Raw genomic sequence first — 16,252 nt, 5'->3', positions numbered from 1 at the left:
CATAAAATATCGTTGGTGGCAACGACGCAATATCACGTTATGTTTTACTCTTTTTCCCGGAAAATTACGCAATTTAAAAATCAACCATAGATTTGGAGTAAAAAAAACAACTGCCATAGACTTGATATGTTTGACGTTTGTAACATCATATTTTCCATAGATTAGGTAGCTGCCATAGATTTAAGTCCATTACGTGTCTTCATTGTGTTATATACTGGTATGTGATACTATCATACTTTATTCTGATGATTCTGATTCTGTTGACTAAAAATTAATGTTGAACATGTCTTTGTGTATGCCATTGTGTATTTGCAAAGCCTGCAGTTATGATAGTATAGAAAACAGAAATAAATTTATTTTCATAAAAGAAGCAACAAAAATTGTATCAACAACATAATCATATTACTCGTAATAATTTAAATATAAAGCAAAATAAGTTCATTAGACGAAAGTAAAGTGAAATCTAATATCCTTTTGCAAAACCTTTTGTTACAAGCTGTCCCTTCTCTTGTAGGTAAAGAGCTGGCCAGACAGGAACCTTTACTTTCCGTCCTTTATCTTTCTGTTTATAAAATATGTATTTAGTTGTATCAAATGGTTCGTTATATTCCGGCCAGGCAATGTACATTGGTGGATCAAGTATACACATGTACCATAATAACTCGGCGGCTTTGTGAATAAACTTTATGACTGTAGGTGACAATTGCTGGGTATCCATACCAAGCTCGTCCTTTATCACTTCTACTTTAAACCGCTGTAATAAAAGAAATCTACTTTAACGTTGTCTTTGTAAATAAAGTTTGCATAATTAATGATAAAATACAATCCACATGTGAGAGATACATGTACAGCTTTTTGATTGAAGGATTAAAAAAAGACGAAAATAACAACCACAATAGAAAATAGGTACACTTTCCTTCGAGCAGCTTTATAACTCAAAGTTAGATCGAAAGAGTTCACTATACGTCACGGCCGCGTTTCCATAATTTTTAAGAGAAAATGTCTTCTATAGATACAAAAAGATGTGGTATGAGTGCCATTGCGACAACTCTCCATCCACGTTAAAAGGTTACAATTTGTAAAAGTAAACCATTATAGGTCAAAGCACGGCCTTCAACACGGAGCCTTAGCTCACATCGAACAGCAAGTCATAAAGGGCCCCGAAAAGACCAAAGTAAAACCATTCAAACAGGAAAACCAATGAGAAACGAAAAACACTGATAAACCACACCAACAAACGACAACCACTGAACATCAGGTTCCTGACTTTTATGTCCAAATTGTTTTTAATTTTCGAGATTTATCCATGTAAAAGAACAGTCACATAGGAAAATAATGAACTTTAAATGTTTTGTAAACAAGTCCACAGTTTTACAAACAATTAGTGTTTATCGAGATTAAGAATTAGTTATTCAACGTACATCGACCACAGCATCAACTGATGAGACAGCCATCTGTTTCCTGAAATCTTTGGCTTGTTGTAAAACTAGATTGGACGACAGTCTCCCTGTTCTTGGTGTTTTTGCTACTGTGTTACTCTGCAATATCAAAACAATGTTACATTTCTAAATAAGTTCAATGAATAATGGTTTATGTAAGATATAGAAACAAAATAGCTATAATGTAATTACGCAGAAAAATTATAATAATCATAATACTTTTACTTATTACTAATACATCCACCATTTTCTACATAAGAAAATGCCTGTGCCAAGTCAGAAATATGACAGTTGTTGACCATTCGTTTGATGTGTTTGAGCTTTAGATTCTGCCATTTGATTATCACTTTCCGTTTTGAATTTTCCTCGGAGCAGTATTTTGGGGATTTTACTTTTTACAGATACTTTTTTTTCTTTTAAAACGTTAAACCTCTGTAATTAAAGAGAAAGGTGGGGGAAAAAATCATCAAGTTGTTCAAACAACTATCTCATGTAATGACATCACCATCTTACCAATCGAGAGGCCGGTTTTACACCAGGATCTGCTACAGGTTGTGACATGGCATCAGAAAGTTCATCTAATTGCTCTGCGGCTAGCTTTTTACACCATGTATAGCCATACTGTTGAAATAATATATCAAATGTTCTGTTAAAAAATCTTGGAAGTAATAGATGTACTAAACTGAAAACCTCATTAAAGAAGCCAGGTTTATAATTTGTGTACACCAAACGCGCGTTTTGTCTACATTAGACACGTCAGTGGCGCTATAATTAAATTAGTTGGTACTTAGGCCAAACAAATTACAAGACTTGAGCTTTACATATGGAAAATTCAAAATACGGCTATGATAATCTATACCTGATAGGAAAAGGTCTTGTTTTTCGAATAACTTAAACAGTAAATTAACTGTCTATATGATATTTAATGTCAACACAAAAGTGCTGATGACTGGGCTGATATCTCTGGGGACGAAAGTATACCAGCTGAGGCACCGACCTATAGTGGTTGTAAGAATACATCAATGATATTAAGCTTATCATTCGGTATAGTGATACTAATTTTCATAAACTAGTATAATGGTTGTCGGTATATAATTTATCACATTACCTAGACTTCGCAATGCATGCAATTAATAAATTTGAACTTAAAATTCTATTTCTTTTGATAAATTTACGCTTTTTACATTTTTATACAGCTCCGCTACCAGTGGACTATATGCGTCCATGTGTATTACCAGCTTAGAAATCTTTTTTTTTTACCAACAAATAAATATTCTGTATTCTTCAAATTGCTTGTTACATCTTTACTTCATTGTCCAAGCTTCAATAAAGTATCCCTGTGAAATACTTTCTGAGTATCCAGGAAAATACACAGAATATAATAAAATATAATAAAACATTATTTTTTTTTCCCCCATCAATTATATTAATCTTTTTAACTTTATGAAAAATACATTTTGAGATACTGTTTTGTTCTCATTCATAAACCTTCGTAAATCCTTTATAAACATAGCATACACATCTAAATATTTCAGTTTTTGCTCGGATACATAGTACGACTTGTAAATACAAAAACCTATAATTGTCAAGAAATAATTAAAATCGTTATACCCTTGATCTGATATTTTGTATCCAAATACTATATGTTTTGCTAATATCTTGTTTTGAAAATTCATTTTTGCTAGAAGATAATGTACTTTCTCCCAAAAATCTTTCAAAAATGAACATGTAATAAAGAAATGCAGATAATCTTCTTCTTTTGTTTTACAAAAATTGCATTTATCGTTCTCAGATATTTTCCACTTTAATAGTAGCTGCTTTGTAGGAATAATATATTGAAGCAGTTTCCATCTGAAAAATTTTAACTTATTTTCCTTTAAAATTTTAAATATAAAATCGTATACAAATGACATCTGTGGTATGTATTCTAATTTTAAATATCTTGTCCAAATGTTGATACTGATTGGCTTTATACATTTTTTATCTACTAAAGTTTTATAGAGTATTTTCTTGTTGATATCTTTTGTTTCAATTTGTTTATTTTGCCATCTTAATTTAACCTTACATATATTGATTATACTCTTAACGGAGTTTTCTTTTTTTTAAACTTGCATCCATTCTTTTGGGATGCAGGATTTTCACATCTTAAACTCTGCAATCCAGTTTGTTTTATTAATTAACTTTTTTTGAATAAAACTTTCGGATAAATTTCATTCACGATCGAATATGTCGTTAATATAAACCAATCCACTTTTTACCCAGCTCGGGAAAAACAAGCATTTGTTGCGACATTTAATATATTTATTTCCCCACATAATCTGTTTTCTAATATTAGTAAAGTGATTAGAAAATGTTGATAAACCTCCTCCTGTTTTAATCCAACTTGAAATTACTTGTAAATAAAAATCGGGTATTTTTGCAAGTCCATCTATTGATTTAATATTATCTAAATTCATGTTAAAAACAAGAAAGTTTTTACCAAGATTGTTAAAATATTTAGTAGGAATAATCTTCCAGTTCGACATATTGGTTGTTGTTAATTTAGAGACCCATGAGGCTTTCAGTGCTGTAAAATAACTGTCAAAATCGATCATTCTTAACCCCCCCCCCCTTTTTGGTATTCGCCAATAAGTGTGTTTCTTTTTACTTAGTCATTTTTTCCTTCCCAAATATATTTGAAACAGCAGCTTTCAATTTCTTTCAAGTAAATATCTGAAACTTTGCACGAAGTAGCCAAAAATGTAAATTTTGGTAATATTAAAGATTTTATGATCAATATTTTCCCAACCATTGTTAATTTTCTTTTTTCCCATGTTTTGATTAATGATTTCATGTTATCTATTTTAGGCTCCAAATTTAACTTTTCACATTGAAGTCTATCGTGAACAAAATAAATGCCTAAAGCTTTGACAGGTTTGTCTGTCCAGCGTATGCCCTCAATCTTATCTACGCTAAGCGCCCCAATCCAAATTCCTTCTGTTTTATTACGGTTTAGCTTCAACCCCGAGAAAGAGCCAAATGTTTCAATTATATTCAAAGCTTTAGATATATCTGATTTTGAACTACAAAACAGAGTTGTATCATCAGCTAATTGTGATATTTTGATGCATGTGTTTTATTATCTATAGTAATACGAAAACCTTTAATGTCTGAGGTTTGCCTCAATCGCTCGGCCATAATTTCGACCGATAAAACAAAAAGTAAAGCCGATAAAGGACACCCTTGACGGATTCCTCTAGAGTTTTTAAAAATTTCGGATACCCATCCATTATTTATTACACACGTCTGTATATATTCCCTTATATAATGTTTCCAACCATGATATGAATGATTCATTAAAACCAAAATGTTTTAGAACACCTAACATAAATTCCCATTCCAAAGAATCAAAAACTTTTGTAAAATCAACAAATATTATTGCCCCATCTATTCCGTTTGATTCTGCATAGTCCATTATATCTTGAAATTGCCGTAAATTAAATCCAATAAATCGATTTTTTACATATCCAGTTTGATCTTCATTAATTCATTTAGGAAGAAGTTATTTTAGTCTCTGTGCTAAAACATGAGATAGTATTTTCAAATCTACATTTAATAATGATATTGGACGATAATTGTCTAAAGATAATGGATCATTTTTCTTGAATAATAAAGTAAGAACACCCGTTCGTTGTGTATATGAAAGAAGTTTTTCCTCATGTCCCTTATTTAGAACTTTTACTAACACTGTTTTTAATTTTTCCCAGAACGTCTTATAAAATTCTAATGTTAAACCATTTAGACCCGGTGATTTATTTAACTTCATCGTGTCAATAGCTTTAGTACATTCATCTATAGTAACCTCCCCATCACAAATTTTAAAGTCATTTACATTTATCTCCCTTTCCATAACAGTATCACCTACATATTTATGCAGTAGATCCTTATCTGGAGCCGTGGTTGTATATAATATTTTATAATAGTTTTTAATCATTTTTAAAATTTGTTCTTGATTTGTTGTTACCTCGTTATTTTCATTTTTGAGTTTGTTGATAGATTTTTTTACCTGTCGCTGTTTTTCTAATCCCAGAAAATAAGAATTATTCTTTTCCCCTAGCTCTACCCATTTCTCCCTTGATCTAATTTGAGCCCCCTTTGCTTTATATTCATAAATTGTGTCTAATTGTAATGTTAATTGTTTTATATTATTTGTAAGTGTTTCATCTTCGTTTAATTTTTCATCTATGATTGTCGTTAAGTGTTCTAATTCGCTTTCTAATTTTCTTGTTGTCTCCCTTGAAATCAGTATTTTGGTTCTAATATGATTTATAACAAACGTTTATATTATAATATTGTCCGCTTATAAATTTTGAATTTATTAAGAAATACATCAGGAAAAGTTGACTTTAATAAGATGGATTTGGCTATGGTTTTAATGTCCTTTTTTGGTCATTTCATGCATTCCTCATTTTAATCTGATCTTCCAGAACTTTAATTTGCATAACTTGGACAGATACGTTATAAATGTGTTTTTCCTGAATTGGTTTGTACATATTGCATTCATTTTAGTTTTGTATTTTTGTAATCTTGTAGTAACGAGGACTCTCTTTCATTTTTGTAGGCTCGTTTTATATGACATTTTGATACTACTTCCATGTTATTTGTTTTCCTTCTAAAAGATTACACAAAGTGTTCTGTTCTAAAAACAGAACTTATCAAATCAGTCATTTGTTCTTTACAACCGTAGACACTTCAACTAAAATTGGTAGAAAATAGCACTGCCTTTATTTTGTGCGCTAGACACATCGTTCTTGTTTCAGCATCATCAGGAATGCTCAAACCTAAATAGAATTGAAACCAGGGATGTAAAAATACTTAAAAACTTTGGGAGTTTCATCTCATCATAGATACCAGGATTGAAATTTTGTATTTGCACCAGACGCGCGTTTCGTATACAAAAGCAAAAGGGACTACAATACCGGTTGTCTAAGGTCAACTTTGCATGAGGGAGCTGGAACTTTCGTTTGTGAAAGTTTTATGAACGAAAATGTATGTTAAAAGACAAATATGTCCCTACCAAAGCAATGACTCGAATAAGGATATACTTAAATGTTGGTGCATACTGTCAGAAAATCAAGAACAGTGTTTATAAATCTTTGAATCGTTCGAAATAATAAAAATTTTCTAATCAAGGAAAATATAACGTCAGCTATTTAAGGCAAACACTTTAGTTAGTTTTGACACTTATTGCTCTTACACTTTATACTTAATTTGCCTTTTTAACATTTTTAATTCCAACCACATTGATAAGTCATTTGTAGAAGAAACGCGCATCTATGGTAACAAAAAAGAAGCCGGATATCATTGATGAGTGATGATCAATAATTGTATGCGTGTACACATTTTCAAATTTTACAAGTAATACACGTGTACAATGTATACGAGAATAAGATTATCTTAACTCATCAGAGAGAGGTTTCAATTAGCTAGCTATAAAACCAAATGTTATCCACAATTTTCTACATACGGAAATGGCTTTACAAAGTCAGGAATATGGCAGTTGTTTTACATTCGTTTGATGTGTTTGAGTCTTTGATTTTGCCATTTGATTAAGGCCTTTTTTCGTTATTTCTGATTTTTTTTATGAAAGTGTTTTTTTTTCAGATTTATTTCAAGATGTATAAATACTCTTACTCTGATTATTCGAAGTAGTTTATATATTGCATAGTCCTCCTCCTCTGATGTTTGATGCCTCCGTTGTCCTTGTTTAGTGCCAATTAACCCTACAGCAGCGTACCATTCTACCTCATACAGATTCTTAAATTTATCCGCTATTTTTGTAGGACTAAGATGTTCAGGAAAAGAATCCCTAGCTGATATGCTGCCAATCCTTTTATATGGTAAATATACAAGGCGCTGTTTATGTTACCTCTTAGCAATATTAGCATAATGTATTGATACAATCACGTAATTTTTAATTGTTTTGAAATGATCTTATCTGAAAGTTGAATATATTAATTATTTTTAATGCTTTTTTTTTGATATTTTATCAAGATTAGAATCACTCGTTATTATGTTGTTCAAACCCACATAACCATAGATTTGTATTAGCATTGCATATATTATTGTTATCTTTACTATGAATAATGAATTAAAAGAAAATCCCTTTACTACCTGCTTCTAAGCTCATTTATTTCTGCTCCTTTTCTTGCAATGACTTCTTCTTGTTTACCCAATTTTCTTTCTAACTTTTCATAAGCTTCTATCGGAACATACGAGATGGACAAAGCCTTAGAATCAGATCTTGGAGATTCATAACTCTGACTACGGGGACTATATTCATCTTTGGGTTGCTGCCCCAGTATGGAGGTATGGACGTTAGGAATAGCTTTGTAGGTTCCACCATCTTTACCCTGCAATGTTTGGTAAACTTAAGAGTAAACTTGTATAGCACTGAAGCATTACTACAATATGTATAAATAAAACGTTTTCATCTTTTGTATCTGGATGCTTATTCAAATTTTGAAGTCATGCCTCTTGAACCATAATTAGTCTAAGAATAAAATGCAACAGTCTTTCATCGATGTTTAAAGTCTCATAAATCCTTTGTATTGATGATATACAAATTAGTACAAACAAGAATGTTTCGGAATCGCATAAACTCTAAAGAAGCAAAAGCTAATTTGTCAATAGGTAACAAGTCTCATGCTATGTGTATCACCTCGCCATGCGATACCATACTCATTCAGAATCTGAACATCAAACGACTATATAACAAGAATGTGACCACAGTACACGGATGCCCCACTCGCACTATCATTTTCTATGTTTAGTGGACCGTGAAATTGGAATAAATTCTTAAATTTGGCATTAAAATTAGAATGATCTTATCAAAGGGAACACGTATACTAAGTTTCAAGTTGATTGGACTTCTACTTTATCAAAAACTACCTTGACCAAAAACTTTAACCTGAAATTTGCACTATCATTTTCTGTGTTCAGTGAACCGTAAAATTGGGGTCAAAACTCTAATTTGACATTTAAATTAGAAAGATCATATCATAGGGCACATGTATACTATGTTTCAAGTTGATTGGACTTCAACTTCATCAAAAACTACCTTGACCAAAAACTTTAACCTGAAACGGGACAGACGGACGAACGGTACGACGGACGGACGGACGGACGAACGGACGCACAGACCAGAAAACATAATGCCCCTCTACTATCGTAGGTGGGGCATAAAAATACATATCAGTCTCTACGACTACCTACTTTCATAATCTGATAAATACAATTAAGCTCAAATCACTTAGTTAATCTGATCTCATATTATATATTCTTTTAAATTCTAATAACACTCACATATGAACGCTCTAAATCACTATAAAGTTTTGTAAAATTCTGAAGTTCTCTAAACTCTTCCATGGCAGTTTTCCCCTTAGGGCGCCAGTTATCACAAGCTTTCTTTAGAACTACATACAGGTTACTGGCAGTCAAAAAGTCGGAATCAGCTGCTATTTGCTTATCTATTCTTTGTATGTTTTGCACATATGCATTATACTGAAATGACAAATGTATGTTACTTTGTATTAGTGGGTACCACAATCTGTCATGAATATCCTTGCTACTATCTTTAATTAAATGACAACTGTTTTCCCCCTTTTTTATACCGTTTCCAAATAAAGTACAAAAATCGTGACTTTTGTCATAAATTAGTTAAGATTCCTTCGCTATTAGTGACAAGTAATTTAAGATGTTTCTTCTCTTTCACTCAAATAACAAGTATAAATAACTTTGAACAGGTTTAGAATTGGTGAGGTGTATAGTATTTAATTGAGCATGTATAGATCATTGAATGTAATATTATGGTTATGATGATCATAAGATGATTGGAATTTGGATATTACAGTTTAAATCGAAAATATTTGTTTTAGGTAAAGCTAGTTGGAACAGAGAAGTTTACTACTTCAAACTTTACGTTGACAGATGCTAATGATAATATAAGTGTATCGCTTTGAGTGTTTAAAAGTGTATTTTTATCAGTTATTTTCGATTTAAATATTGTAAATCTTTATTTTCCAATAAAAAAAACATTTATTTCTTACCTTGTTTTCTAGATTTTATTTCACAACCCATTAAATTATATAAAACAATATCAACTACTATCAGATAAAAATTATATTAACAAGTTTAATTAATTAAATTCATAATGAATGATGTATTCAAATATAAGATAACCATCTAACCTTATCTCGATACTTCTTGAGGAGATGATATTCATTATCCATAAGTGTGACATATTCTCGGTCGGCCACGTCTAATGTCCGCTTGTTGATATATGATTCCATATCTTGAAGAATCACCTCAATGTTAGGCCGTCGCCTGTACTCTCGGGGAATGAAATAATCTCCCCGACCAACAGGCTGTATTACAGACATTTTATACTTTCAATGATATACGAATAGATAAAACAGGTCGCCTATAAAATAAGAACAAAATATCGGGATGATTCTGCTATTGTAAACATTCATATGGAACAATGGAAACCTATAACTCCTAAGGACAAAATTTAAATGAGTATGATAAACATTCGTTGGTTGAGAAGCATTCTACATACTTTTATTATATTTTTGTCTGAGGAAAATAAAACCAGTTCAAAATTTTAATGGAGTGCTTAATATTTCCAATTATTTTCGTCAACCGTTTGTGAAGTGGTGGTATACTAGGCGAGTGATATGAGAGCCAAATTTACATTTTTAATGCACCTACCTAACACACGGCTAAATTATATATCACTAGAAAGCTAATATTATGTACTTTCTAAATATCCCGGTCGTCAAAAGAAATTATGGTGCATTTTTTTTTAATCGAGGTCAAAGGTCATGGGTGCAATTTCAATTCACGGATACTTCCAGTAAACTGTTGTAAAATCGAGTCAAAACAAATGCAAAAAAGAAACAATTTTATAGGAATGCTGTATTACTGTTGGGAAAATATATTTCTATCATAATATTAATTAATTTTGGTTGATTTTAACAGTAAAACATGTTACATAACGTTTTCTCTCGGAGTCTTCGAATATCAACCATTTAAGTCACACAAATGTATCTGTAGTCGCCATTGCATTATCTAAATCTTATAATACCTCCATATCATTTGATTTACAAACATATATCTGCAAATTTTATATAAATAATCCGAAACAAATTTGAAGCAAGAGGAAAATATAACATATGACGTATTTTTAATTGTTTAGAAAAGTCCCATGATGAGCTGTTCATTAAAATTGAGGAAGCGTATGGTCTCCTGTTAGTTTGAAAGCCTGCCAACCGCTTCAAGATCAGACAACCATAGAGCAGATTTTCTTTTATTATTGTAGTTCAATATGTTGATATATAAAAAAGAAAATGTGGTATGATTGCCAATGAGACAACTATCCACAAAAGACCAAAATGACACAGACATTAACAACTCATACATCACTAAATCAGATATGATAAGAGTACTAACAAACATAACTAAAATAAGTTAAGTGCTACTAGTATATTTATATCAACAAATTGATGGTTTTAATATAAAACATCACAAGGAAAATATGATCACTCATTGTACGTCAAACTGTGTTCGATTTTACTTCAGTCGGCCGCCGTGTATCTTGAGATATATAATTTATCAAACAACACTTGACAAAGTAGTTTGAACTCTTTTAAATTACGCTAGTGATGACGTTCGGCTACTTCGGCACTAAGTATTACTTTCTTTTTATCTTGTTTCACCGCTTCAAACGGAGGACAAGGATATCCTAATATTGAACCTTTTATTTGGCATTCTTATCGGTCAACATATCCATACAAAGACAACTTCCTTGGCATGGGCATATATCAGTACAGTAGAGGTTTTGCTCAAAGCGGACACAAGATCTATTATACACAGATTGAATTAAAAATTTGGAATGGACATGAGGGATTTGTCAAAGAGACACCAACGCGCTTAAAAGCAGGCAACGGCCAAAAACCACCAATGGGTCGTCAATGCAGCAAGAAACTCCCAAATCTGGAGGCGTTCTTCAGCTGGCCCCTACACAAAAATGTACTAGTTTGAAATGATAATGGACGTCATACTAAGCTTCGAAATATACTCAAGAAGTTAAAATAAAAGTTATAAAAAAACTAAGAAAGGCCAGAGGCTCCTGACTTGGGACAGGCGCAAAATTGCGGCGGGGTTAAATATGTTTTTGGAAATCTCAACCCTCCCCCTATACCTATACCAATGCGTGAACAGATCAAATCTTGTAGAAAGTTGAATGACATCATACCGGACCGATGTTGCCTTTTAGCCAACCAAAGTCATACGGAGATCTGTTATTGTTTCTGTAGTTAGGTCGACATTGTCTTGGATAAAATTTTAACCCCCAGAAGAAAAATAATGCCCCCCATAAAAATCAAATGGTAGCTCCCTTAGCGATGCAAGCTCGATGGTATAAAGATTTAATAGTAAAATTATCATGAGTTATTTTGTAAATCATATCATTGTAGGAGATATATGTAGTAACACTCAAAACAGCTCGAGTTTGCTCCTCAGAGGATACCTTATGAAGTTGTGTAACTTGCTTATAGGCTTTATACATTTGCAATATATACAGACAGACGAATCAGAATGAGTTGTAGATCTACTGCCCTCGTTGATATATGAGAAGAGACTGGTCGGTAGAATTGGTACATGTAGTACAAAGTCTTTGTACAGACAAAACAGAAGATGATAGGTTGTGCTTACTTTTGAAATATTTATAGCAACTCTTATGATATTTTGTATTTTCAAATGGGATGTTACTATGTAGTAAATACATGACAGACTATGCATCTGTGTCGATAAATGGATATTTTTTTTTTGCTTTTTAGCAAAGGAAGGGTTTCATTGTGAACTGGACTGTGATAATTTGACACGACTCGGAAGATTTTGTACAATTTTCCGATACGATTCCTTATTTAGAAAGAGGTGAATTCTACAGAACTCAAAAACTATGTTTTACTTTGATTTGATCTTTATTTCGGACGATTTTATATCTATTTAAGCTACACTGAAGTTAAAGATAGAAATAGAGCCGTTTAAATATGATTTATCGTACTCTAAAAGCACTACTAAGTACACGGAAATCGACTAATATATTCAGTAAAAAACGATAACGAAATAGATAAGGGATTCCGGAAATTAAAGTGATTTTACCCAACATCATAAAATTACAGAAATTCGTGATTTTAAGAAATGTTGAGATAAAGTCTTGATCTTGAATGAAAAAACGATAACTGACGAGTAATTTGGTGTGTTCTAAAACGGACAGAGAGCAAAAACATTTAATAAAAATTTAATTGTAGATCCGAAAAGGTCGGGATTATGAACATTTTGGTACAAAATGTCAAATATTTAGAAGGAATGCAAAAGCATGCGGAGTTACAGTTATAAATATTGTTTTTCATTATTTTAAGAATCTAATTCACTTAATTATTCTGTCTAAAAGAAGAGATACGACTTATTTCCTTTGCTTGAAAAACATGTTGTAATTTTATAATTTTCAACTAATTTCTGAAATAAACGTCAATTTTACAAAAACTGCACAGTACGATTTTGTGACGACCGGTCAAAAATCAAAGTTTTATCATTATTCTTTCATTTAAAAAAAAAATTAGCCGTGTGTTAGGTGGGTGCATTAAAGTCCTTAACTAGACGTCTTTTTCAAATATTACACTCGCCTATACTAGAACAGAGGGTAATTTAAGTATGTTTGCAGATTCATCTTTCCTGCTGAATTTGGATACTTACCTCATCTCGTGTCACAAAATCTTAAGGTGGTCATAATGTCATTGTGACACACTTGTAGCAGTTACCTTATGTTTGAATAAACTTAGGGGTTTTCATTAGCAAACCATGAATTTGCATTAATTCATTCAAATTGATCAAATAGAAATGGAAAAGGGCAATCCGTTTTTTCTTTCTTACTGTTTCTAGCTATCAATATTTTAAAATTAAACAAATATATACCAACCCCCATAATCGAATATTTAGTACTTCATAAAATTAATTACACAAAAAATCGAGGGGAAGATAGGGTGGATGTGTTTTAAATAAAATGTAATTTGCAATATTTTGCCCAAGAGAAGGAACAACCATAATGAAGCCAAATAAGATTTTTGTTTGAACAAGTTGTGATACAATTGAAATATGTTGTTGGAACATTTTGATTTGAACCTTTTATTAGTAACGATTACCTTCAATCGTTAGATTGTTTTGGTAAAATTGATTTGGATGGGAAAGGCAGGCATACACATTATTGTCTTAGTTTAGGTAAAATTAAAAAATAGTTAATAATATTTAAAAACAGTGTTTCGAAACATAAAAAAGAAATCTATACTGCGATTAGATACGGTATTTAGATATCGATCAAAACCCATTTTTGAAATTAAACAACAATTAAGAAGCCCAAGAATCGTTACTTAAATATTTGCTGTATTTGGTATAATTAGGCATTAGATCTTAGGAACAGTTCTTAGATATCGGAAGTTCAACTAGTTTGTATATGTATGAAGGCGTTTAGTGAAGAATTAAGGAGCTACTTGCAATATGTATACATAAAATGTATTTAACCCAATTATGCCGATAGTGAATTATTAATGTAGTTATTAACGTCCACAAATGTTTTATATTAATTGACGAAGAATAAGAAGACACAATCATGACGATAAAGCAACAACAAACAAAAAAAATTCGAATGGTTCACCAAACACTTCAAAGAAAATAACTTAAGTTTCAGCAACACAAACCCTATAACAGGTGAAAGCAGGTGCTGTGGAAGAACAAGAAGATACTGCTTATCTGTTATTTACGTAAATAGTTAACATAGTTATCAAAGGTAACAGAATTATAATTTAGTACGCCAGACGCGCGTTTCGTCTACATAAGAATCATCAGTGACTCTCATATCAAAATATTTATAAAGCCAAAGAAGTACGAAGTTGAAGAGCATTGAGGATCCAAAATTCCAAAAAAGTTGTGCCAAATTCAAAGAATTTGACAGTGTAAAGGTCGTTTGCGAAACATTGCTAGTGAACTATAATGACAATGAAAAAGGCTGCGAACACATCAAGGATCAGAGTAGAAAATATACAAAACAATTATGAACATCTGAATTATCATGAAAGACTAGTTATGTATGGCATCAATTTTGTCGTCAGAACTTCAGTCTAAGACGAGTGCAGTTTCATATAAGAGAGCATTATTTACCCTTTCCGGGTCCTCTCTCCTTATATAAACTAAATCACATAAATTTTGGCGGAAATCATGAAATTGGACTAAGCACGCCTCAATTATTAACATCACAATGCTAAGCAACTCTAAGTGAGCACGTAACCAATTATTACGAATGTGAATGTTACAAAAAATGACTGAAATGTTTCATTGCGGTGTTTATAATTGAGGCGCGCTTAGCCAAATTTCTCCTTTTTATCATTCAAAAAGAGATATTCAAAATTAATCAGCTGAAGAGAAACTGACTAAAAACCGACGACAACAAGACAAACAAGTCCGCAAAACACTACATCGAAAACTAAAGACTGGACAAGAGATCCCCACCGAAAACCGAGTTAATCTCCAATGCTCTGGAAGAGTCAGAAGATCTTTAAAATTTCACTACTTCAATTTCGTTTTAATTAATTTAGAGAGAGTAATATTAGATTTATACATTATTCTACTTATTGTACATATGCAAATGAATATTTTGAATACATGTTCATGCATCACACTAATTGTGTTTAAATCCTGGCATTGTTTCCTTACCTTCTGTTAGAATCTTTAAAATTCCACTGAAACTTAATATCGAAAATATCGACTAAATGAATGTTTAACACTTTCAATGTTTTTGAATCAAATTAGATATACTTTGACAAATCAATATAAACTTCCATTGTCTAAAATACATGATCTGTATGACAACCAGAAAAGGCCAACAAAGCAAATAAAAAGAAAGTTTAACTATGTATTGTTAGACAATTTTATTTATGTATTGAATGGCTTATAACCTTGTTAAATGGGTTCATAAAATCAAAATACAGGCATATTTGTTTTCACGATAAAATTGTGTTCAACCGACTAGATTAAAAAGTAAACGCAAATATACTGTATTGATTTTGTCAACAAGTAATGATACCGCTGTTACTTTGGAATTCAAATATAAATGTTTAAAGAGGAATAACTCTCTGTGTTTGCATTGTTTTTCTCTATCGATAGAATGCATTGAAAACTAATTTAAAATTTAAGTGAAATACGCAACAGTTTTTTAGATAAGAACATTCAATTAGCGAATCTGTTTTTTGAATTTTAAACCGTATTTTAAAATATGATCTATGTACTGAAATTTAAAATTGGAAAACTGCGACCTTTTTTTGTCTCTCAAGTATTTCTGTTGTCGTCTCGTTCAATTGAACCCTTTTATATCTTTTTTAATTCATATCAAATAGTGTTTATACTTTTTGTTATTTGAACAGTAATTACACTCTATTAAACAACAGTCTTTTGTGGTTATAATTTTTTGAAACCTGCACAAACAGAGATTGCTAAATAATTTTGAAAAGGAATAACTTTATCCATTATGCTTTATAAAATTGAACGTAATATTCACACCAGACTTCATAGCAATGAATTTGTCGTCATAAACCGGTCATGGATGACGAGCATATTCTTTTTATCATACTCAGCATTAAACATGTCATAGATGACGAACTGTTCTATTTGTCATACTCGGCATTAAACCGGTCATGGATGACGAGCATATTATTTTTATC

At 31.5% G+C, this 16,252-nt stretch overlaps 1 protein-coding gene across 1 annotated transcript; it reads right to left on the bottom strand.

Moving 5' to 3' along the window:
• Nucleotides 1-404: 404 nt before the first annotated feature.
• LOC143085440 (uncharacterized) lies at nucleotides 405-15,394 on the bottom strand. The gene is made up of 8 exons (XM_076261784.1): nucleotides 15,249-15,394; nucleotides 9,668-9,900; nucleotides 8,784-8,981; nucleotides 7,593-7,831; nucleotides 7,113-7,308; nucleotides 1,953-2,060; nucleotides 1,422-1,538; nucleotides 405-754 (listed from the first exon to the last, which is right to left on the bottom strand). The coding sequence occupies exons 2-8, from the start codon at nucleotides 9,857-9,859 to the stop codon at nucleotides 464-466; spliced, it is 1,341 nt and encodes a 446-aa protein (XP_076117899.1). The 5' UTR covers nucleotides 9,860-9,900; nucleotides 15,249-15,394; the 3' UTR covers nucleotides 405-463.
• Between the last annotated feature and the right edge of the window lie 858 nt (nucleotides 15,395-16,252).

Source organism: Mytilus galloprovincialis, chromosome 8 (assembly GCF_965363235.1).
Source record: "Mytilus galloprovincialis chromosome 8, xbMytGall1.hap1.1, whole genome shotgun sequence".
In the NCBI taxonomy this organism is placed as follows: Eukaryota; Metazoa; Mollusca; class Bivalvia; order Mytilida; family Mytilidae; genus Mytilus; species Mytilus galloprovincialis.
This window is presented reverse-complemented; position numbering and strand designations above follow the sequence as displayed.